The 7538-nt window shown below is 35.9% G+C and overlaps 3 protein-coding genes across 3 annotated transcripts in view; 1 reads left to right on the top strand and 2 right to left on the bottom strand.

Moving 5' to 3' along the window:
- Positions 1 to 438: 438 nt before the first annotated feature.
- Positions 439 to 2277, bottom strand: LOC113515774 (acyl-CoA-binding domain-containing protein 6-like). Its single transcript, XM_026900057.2, has 2 exons — positions 1640 to 2277; positions 439 to 1301 (listed from the first exon to the last, which is right to left on the bottom strand). Exons 1-2 carry the CDS (start codon positions 2275 to 2277, stop codon positions 530 to 532), a joined length of 1410 nt encoding a protein of 469 aa, XP_026755858.2. The 3' UTR covers positions 439 to 529.
- LOC113515773 (SRA stem-loop-interacting RNA-binding protein, mitochondrial-like) lies at positions 1294 to 2338 on the bottom strand. Its single transcript, XM_026900055.2, has 2 exons — positions 2196 to 2338; positions 1294 to 1740 (listed from the first exon to the last, which is right to left on the bottom strand). Exon 2 carries the CDS (start codon positions 1576 to 1578, stop codon positions 1321 to 1323), a length of 258 nt encoding a protein of 85 aa, XP_026755856.1. The 5' UTR covers positions 1579 to 1740; positions 2196 to 2338; the 3' UTR covers positions 1294 to 1320.
- A 713-nt stretch (positions 2339 to 3051) lies between these two features.
- Positions 3052 to 7538, top strand: part of LOC113515766 (3-ketoacyl-CoA thiolase, mitochondrial) — a 12890-nt gene continuing 8403 nt past the window's right edge. Inside the window, exons 1-3 of the mRNA XM_026900045.3 lie at positions 3052 to 3210; positions 4993 to 5159; positions 5994 to 6125. Of these exons, the coding sequence (XP_026755846.1) occupies positions 3192 to 3210; positions 4993 to 5159; positions 5994 to 6125 (318 nt within the window). The 5' untranslated portion in view covers positions 3052 to 3191. The remainder of the gene's footprint in view (positions 3211 to 4992; positions 5160 to 5993; positions 6126 to 7538) is intronic.

The following is a 7538-nucleotide window of genomic DNA, read 5'->3' as shown; positions in this document are numbered from 1 at the left end:
AAACACGAATGGCTGCCCCATTCGTGTTTACCCAAGCAATTGACTTTTGTACAGTCTCCCTCTGGTGGCCAATAAAGTGTAAATAAAAATAAAATTTAAAATTGTAACAATTATTATTTTAACCAAGTTGCCATGATCTTAAGTGGGTATGCACACACGCGTTCAGATGGTTATAATTTTGATCCCCGTAAAATGTAGGTGAATCAAAATTAATTGCTAAGTTCTATGAAATTGAACAGCTTTAAACAAAAAGAAATTATTCTCAATTTTAGGTTATGTTCCTTGAGGCAAGTCGTAACGTCATAGGCTATAAAATTTAAGCAGGACTAGTTTTAAATTACATGACGGACTACAACCGACAGTGCGTCATTAAATGTCTTCGAGGGAATTAGCAATAATAGAATTTGAGCTATATGAGGTTATCATGAAAGATGAAACTTTGTAATGCATTAAAAATTTATTGAATTAAACTACATTACAATAACATAAAGGTTCTAACTAAAATTGCCACCATGCCTGGCTTTTACGTCTACATCTTAGCACCTTCTAAAATCTTCTTGATTTCATCGTCTGTGGCTAAATCTATTGGTGTACAGTCTTCGTTATCTTTTAAAAAGGAGGCTCCGGCATTTAATAGTATTTTTGTGGAGTTGATGTGACCACAGGAAGCAGCGTAGTGCAGAGCTGTCTGTCCACATTCATCTACTGCATCGAGTATACATCCACCTTCAATAGCAGCAAGCAGAGCCTTGGTAGCGTCCCTGTCAGCTGCCCAATGCAATGCAGTGAGACCATCGTCATCTCTCTCATGTCTTAATTCAGGGTTCTGCCTCAGGAGCTCAGCAACACGCTCTCCACAATCCTCCCTTGCTGCGTCTAATAGTGACAACTCATTGTGAATAAGCTCTGGTTCAGGGGAGCGTCTTAGTGATGACACTGCCACCCACTGTTCTGACATTTTTGTGGCACGCTCGTCGGACCATTCTGGATCAAATTTCTGCACTAGTAAGATATATTTTTCCTTGGCTTCTTCTACAGGCATATCGCCAAGTGAGTTCCAAGCTTCCCACTTCCTCCGTCCCCTTCCATCTAACCAACCAGGTTTGGGTGTGTTACATTTGCCCTCTGTACCTTGTTTAAAAAGTCCATAAAGTTCTAAGAGTTGATTATTGTCTAGTTTGCTGGTGAGCTTTCTCACATGGCCAGCTGCTTGGTTAAAAGATATATCTAATGGTGTTTGGTCATCATCAGAGAAATCTGAATCTGGATAATCCAGTACTGCCTCCGCCATGTTGAATGCTAATTGAGAAGATAAAGTACTTAATTATTTTGAGCTTGCACTGTTAAATTCAAGCCCTCTAGTGTATGAACCTGCTTGTTGATGGCATCAGCAGCAGCTGATGGGCTAACAAACTCTATGAAACCATATCCTTTACTGAGACCAGTAGAACGATCGAATACTACTCTAGAGCTTTGTATTGCTCCAAACTGGGCAAAGTACTCTCTCAGCTGTCTATGTCCAACAGTCCACGGCAAGTTGCCCACATATAGACGCGCTGCCCGAGCTGTGCTGGCCATACCCTACACAGACACTATTTCCAACAAGTGCAAAGATCGCTCGCCTATCAAGGCTCTGTAGTCTACACCTGAGCTTTCGCTCAGTGAATCCAAATCAATAAGGGCGCCTTTTAGTCCCCACTTCTTCAATAGAGCTTCGATAGACCAGTCAGCACTGCGTTCCTGGTAAGCACACAAAAATCGAGCGTCAGTGCCGTCTAGAAAGTAAGCAACAGTAGAGATAACCTCCTCGAACTGCGACGGTTCGTAAAAACAATCTGAAGCTAGAAGCAGATCTACAGGGCGCAGAGAATGAACATCAGTCAAGAATAGGCCCCAAGCAAGACCTAAGATTTGTATATCGTGGCCAGGAACGAGATTGTTCGCTTCACAGCACGCAGACAAATGTCGCAGAGATCGGGGCAATGCAACGCTATCAGTTAACGTGACACGAGCACCGCACTTAGCCGCCAATATTCCTGGTAAACCGGTACCGCACCCTAGTTCTAGGACTCGAAGACCGCGTAAATGTCTTCTCTGTGTCCACAAATACCAAGCCAGAAGTGGAGCCGATGGCCACGTGTAAAACGAGTAGCCAGCGGAAAGCAACTCGGGTATTTTGATCTCCAGATATTCACCTCGAGTGTCCCCGTTAGCTGTGGACTTGCCGCGAAACACAAACTTCTTCAACTGACCGCTTACAGGCCGACCATCGCTCATTGCATAAGCATTTCTTAGGTTTTGAATTGAAAATTATTATTACAATCAATCACGAGAAAAATCACAGAAGGACTAATTTACAGCAAACTTCACAGCAGTCAAACGTCAGTCATACTGGCGTTTGTGTTGTAATAGTACAATAAGTACACACACACATACAGATATTACACAACACTCACGTATGGAAACCGATCCGATATTCATATAATGGATCCTCTCATGGTTCCTCTGGATATTGATGGCGAAAAAAAGATGTACATCCATCTCGATATAACCCATATCGGTTGGATATCTATTTTCAAATATGTTAAAAGTCTGTTTCTAATATTATTTTTTAGGTAACAAACTTTTAATATATTCGTTATTGGATCAGTATATAAATATTGTAACTAAAATATATAGATATTGCTATATATTAACCACCACTGTCGATTCCTATTTGATTGAATTATCAGTAGGTATTCATATAAAGATGACCGTAAATGATATAATTATAGTAACTGCGATTTATTGAATTAAATAAATATAATAGAATCTGATTTTGCTTACGTTGCTTACAAACAATTAATTTATACCTACGTGTAATGATAAAATACTACTGCACTTATAATCTCAGATGACAGTTTATTTAACTTAATTAGCTACCTATCATTCGTTCATATTTATTTCATTTATCATGTCAAGTTATTCATTACTTAAATGAGTTTCATTCGTTCGCTTGTTATTTCATTCTTGCTACTATTTATTCATTCATATATCTACCTTCCCAATTTATTCTATTTAAAATTCGCTCACTGTACGACACGAAACTAAACGTGTTGGCTGTCAGCGTAAAACTTAGTGTTATTTGTTTTCCGGTGTTGTGTTGTCTTTTGTTAATTTTTAATTAACGTATTTAAAAACCAGATTTAAATATGTCTGTAGCAGTGAAGGGTAAGTTAATTAAAATAAACTATATTTATATTAAGAATATATGTAAATATAATTTTTCTTCAAATTCTTGGGGTCAAATTCCAAATGTCATTTTTGTGGCGCTGATAAAAAAGTTTTATAGTATCTGTTTATTCGAATTCATACAGAAATTTATAATAAATATAAAATAAAATCCTGAAACATTTGATTAGTTTGTATTAAGGTACAAAAAACACGGAATTAACAATATGACATTCAAAGAGCGAAGTCCAATTTATTATGTATCTGCATAGGCACTATAACTTTTAACTCAACAATTATTTTCTTTTATACAAAGCTCGCTCAGTCTTTCCATATTACGTTAAGTTTTTTTTTTACCAAATAATTTTTATATACCACTGAGAATCCTACTAAATAAAAATCTTTATATAAATTCCATGTCATGCTAATCTTTGATACCACTCAACCGGCCTTACGAAATCTTATTAAAGTAACAAATTTTTGTTAATGGATGATAATGGAATGATAAGTCCGACTACACCATGAAGGTGAAAATGGAAAGTAAAATAGTTACTAGGGGGAGTTTCATGGATGCTAACCTGAAAACGTTTATTGCTAGAAATGGCGCGATTGCTAATAAACCCATCAGGTTTACACATTACACACCTATTTCTATCAATCTTCATTCTTTTTCTCCTCTTGACTAAACACTATTTGCTGGGTCAGTTAGTAGCCTATTTCTAAGACTTGTCAGAGTTCACCATTTTTATATTATTAAAATATAACAAATAATTACAAAGAAATATTTGGTCTTATGGTTTGTAATATATTAGACAGTGGCATAACAATAGGGTGGCAGGGCTGGGAGAATGCCAAGGGTCCCCCTTCCAAAAGGGCCCTGGCTCAAGGGGCCGCGAGCTCAGATTTTTTTTGCATTGTACCTGAGTATTTTATTTTATGTGAAAAGTATTTTTTTATTGATAGGGCCCCATCAAAAGAATTTGCCACCAGCCCCAAATGGTATAGTTACACCCCTGATATTAGATAAAAGTCTTTAAATAGCTAATTTATTAACTAAATAACAATTCTACATGATTAAAACATTGAATTAGATGATTTATTCCTTAACTCAATTTTAATTTTAATTCACAATCACTATTATAAGCACAAGTGTTCCGTCTTTGGAGATATATGCAGTTTGTCAGTGTTGCTTCATTTTGTAAGCTAATTTCAGAACAAGAGAATGTTCAAGGAATTTGACTTAATTTTCTACCAGTCCTGCAATAATCTGATGTTGATATTTACTATCTGTAAATTTTTATTATAACTTTATTTCCCATACTTTACAAGTTTTAGTTTTTTATACAAAAAACCTTTAATTTATTCTCATAAAAATTTATTGAATTTAACCATGAAATATGAACACATGCTTTGTAAGTTGTATAAACATTGCCATTGTAATTTGTATAAAAAAAACATGAATGTACGCTGTGAATCATGGAAAATATCGAGGTCCCTTATTTTTGCTTTAAGTTCATTATAAAGGGAACATATTCTAGCAATAGGTTGGTGTAATCCTATGTATTGGCCAAGACTGAATGTTTTTCTGATGGATTTGAGAAGGGTTATTATTATTATTGTTATTATATTAATGTTCCATACATTGAGTTTTTCAATTTGTGATAGGCACAGTGCTGTTCAGTTGGCTAAAATCGAAAAATGAAAAGTGGCAGAGCATAAAAAAAGAGGTGGCAAATATTTTTATACTGCCATAAACTTTACTTAACAGTACTGTTCTTGCAGGTGTATTCATTGTGGGTGCCAAGCGTACCCCGTTCGGGACATTCGGCGGAGTGTTCCGCAACACATCGGCCACGGAGCTACAGACCCTGGCCATCTCGGGCGCCCTCAAGGAAGCGGGAGTAGCGCCCACGCAAGTCGACACTGTCGCCGTCGGCCAAGTTATGTCGGTAAGTGATGTACTTCTATTGTTAAAAGGCTTCTAAGTGAAATGAGAACAATTTTTGTTCAAATAAACTTAATTATAAGCATTTTTTACCAATTTAAAAAAAAAGAAGGTTCTCGATTTAATTGCCTTTTTATGTTTTTTTTTATATTGTAAACCGATTTGGAAAAACCTTTTATCTGAATATCACGTTTTGCTAAACGTGCATGGACGAAATGGCAGTCGGAGATTGATGGCTAATATGGAAGGTTATAGAACTTCTGATAATAATAATAGTCAATCTATGCATTTTGCCAGTGGCACACATGCTATTGGTAGTAGTAAACAAAATAATCCTAATCAACTACCCAGTGAATTATAGATTTCCGCAATATAAATACATGGATATATAAAAATAGCTAAAACTTATGTGAAGCAATCATCTATTGAATCTAAAAAACTATACCAATGTCAAATACCTCAAGAGATTGTTATACCATATTATTGTTCATTTGTTAATTAGCTGTGTTTCCTTTAAAATGATTGTACACTAAGTATAAATAGACAGTAATTTTAATATGAAATCTTATCAGTGTAACAATTGCTGGGAGACCAAATAAAGATAAAATAAAAAAATAAATAAAAAATAGATAAATAAAATGTGGGCCGAAAAATTATTAAAAACATGGGCCTCTCTACCGTCATGATGCATTTCTCCCTTGAATTATCGTGTAATAAATGTAGATAGAGAAATCTGTACCCTTAATATTTTTATGGCTAGATTTTAGAATAATTTTTTTACCTTATAATCCTATCTGTGTCACTCCTCACGCCTAACTTAAGTTTTATCATCCTATAGGCTTCCCAAACTGATGGCATCTTCACACCACGACACGCGGCCCTCAAGGCTGGTATTCCTCAGGAGAAGCCTGTTCTCGGCGTGAACAGGCTCTGCGGCTCCGGCTTCCAGGCAGTTGTTAACAGTGCCCAGGTAAACAAATATTCATGTATTCTGGTCAGCCACGCGCGCGTAATGCCTCTGGTATTTCAGGTATATAAAGGCTATGGTATCGCTGTGTGGTCCCTGCATAGAATGGGCCACCCCTTCCATACCCGTGGGTGTCGTAAGAGGCGATTAAAGGAGCAAAGGGAGTTTTGCCTCCCCCTCCAGGGGGAAGACCCCCCAGTACCCCTTACTGGGGGGTCTTCTCCCTGTAAGGGGTACTGGGGGCCTATGTTCAGCAGTGGACAATTAATTACATTACATAAATTTTTGTACATTACCCAATTCTGTCAAGCCAGATTTTTTATTTATGAACAAATTTGTCCGCTTAAATTTCTATTAGGAATTATTCTAACATTATTTTATTATCTATACTTATTATAAATCTGTAAAGAGGTCAATTCTGTACATGAAATATATTTCCAAAATAACTATCAGGGGGTGATTAGTGATCGATACTGCTGTCAAAAATGCAATCAGTAAAATTTTTGTCTATCTGTCTGTATGTTTGTTCTAAAAACAAAAACTACTCGACGGATTCTAACGAAACTTGGTACAATTATTCTTCATACTCCCGGGCAGCTTATAGTATACTTTTCATCACGCTACGATCAATAGGAGCAGAGCAGTGATGGGAAATGTTGGGAAAACAGGAGAAGTTACTCCTTTTTTAAGCTTCCGTCGCGTGTGCAGCTTTAACGGCCACTTTTTAAAATGTAAAAATGTCCAACCGTGCGACGCCGGGGCGGGCCGCTAGTTATAAATAATAATAAAATAATCATTATTTGCCTAAAATTTCTAACTACATATTTACGTGATCCTATTAATAAAATAAATGCGAAAATTTCTGACGATGAATGAATGGAGGGACATCTGTTGAATTATTAAACTCATTGGGTTAGCTTCTCGTTACATAATGTACATAGATATCGGATAAAAAATTAACATAAATTTTAAAAATTAATGGATGAATGTTTGTGACTCCTTCACGTAAATGCTACTGAATGGATTTGAATTCATTTTTGGTACATGGTTGCCTGGAAGAGATCGCTTTTAGCGATAAGTTCGCCCATTGTTTTGTCATTGTGATTATTTCTTGTAATTGTTTATATTTATAATAAGTTTACTATTGTAATCTTTTGGAGGAAACAATAAAGAGTATCTATCTATCTACATGAGTAGGTTATATCCTAACCGAGCACATAGGATAGTCCTTCCATTACTTCCTTCAAGAGAAGACTGAAATCACACCTTTTAATCAATTGTACATTATAATTCCACGAACTTATACATATGTATATATATTTATTTATTTTTGTATTTTTTCATTGAATTACTGGAAATTTTTTTATCAAAATTTGTTCAGTAGTCTCGTGATGTGTTCATAGTTCAATAGATTTT

This window comes from Galleria mellonella, unplaced genomic scaffold (genome assembly GCF_026898425.1).
Source record: "Galleria mellonella isolate WM207_F2 unplaced genomic scaffold, CSIRO_AGI_GalMel_v1 utg63, whole genome shotgun sequence".
Lineage (NCBI taxonomy): Eukaryota > Metazoa > Arthropoda > Insecta > Lepidoptera > Pyralidae > Galleria > Galleria mellonella.
Note: the sequence above shows the minus strand (reverse complement) of the source record. Positions and strands in the feature narration are given on the sequence as shown.

What these genes read in the sequence shown, in the direction of transcription:
- LOC113515773 (XM_026900055.2), bottom strand. Translation starts at nt 1,578, where the DNA reads ATGGCCAGCACAGCTCGGGCAGCGCGTCTATATGTGGGCAACTTGCCG.
- LOC113515774 (XM_026900057.2), bottom strand. Translation starts at nt 2,277, where the DNA reads ATGAGCGATGGTCGGCCTGTAAGCGGTCAGTTGAAGAAGTTTGTGTTT. An exon ending in AGCGAAAGCTCAGGTGTAGA is followed by an intron (nt 1,302 to 1,639) that starts CTACAGAGCCTT and finishes ATCTTCTCAATT; the next exon opens with AGCATTCAACATGGCGGAGG.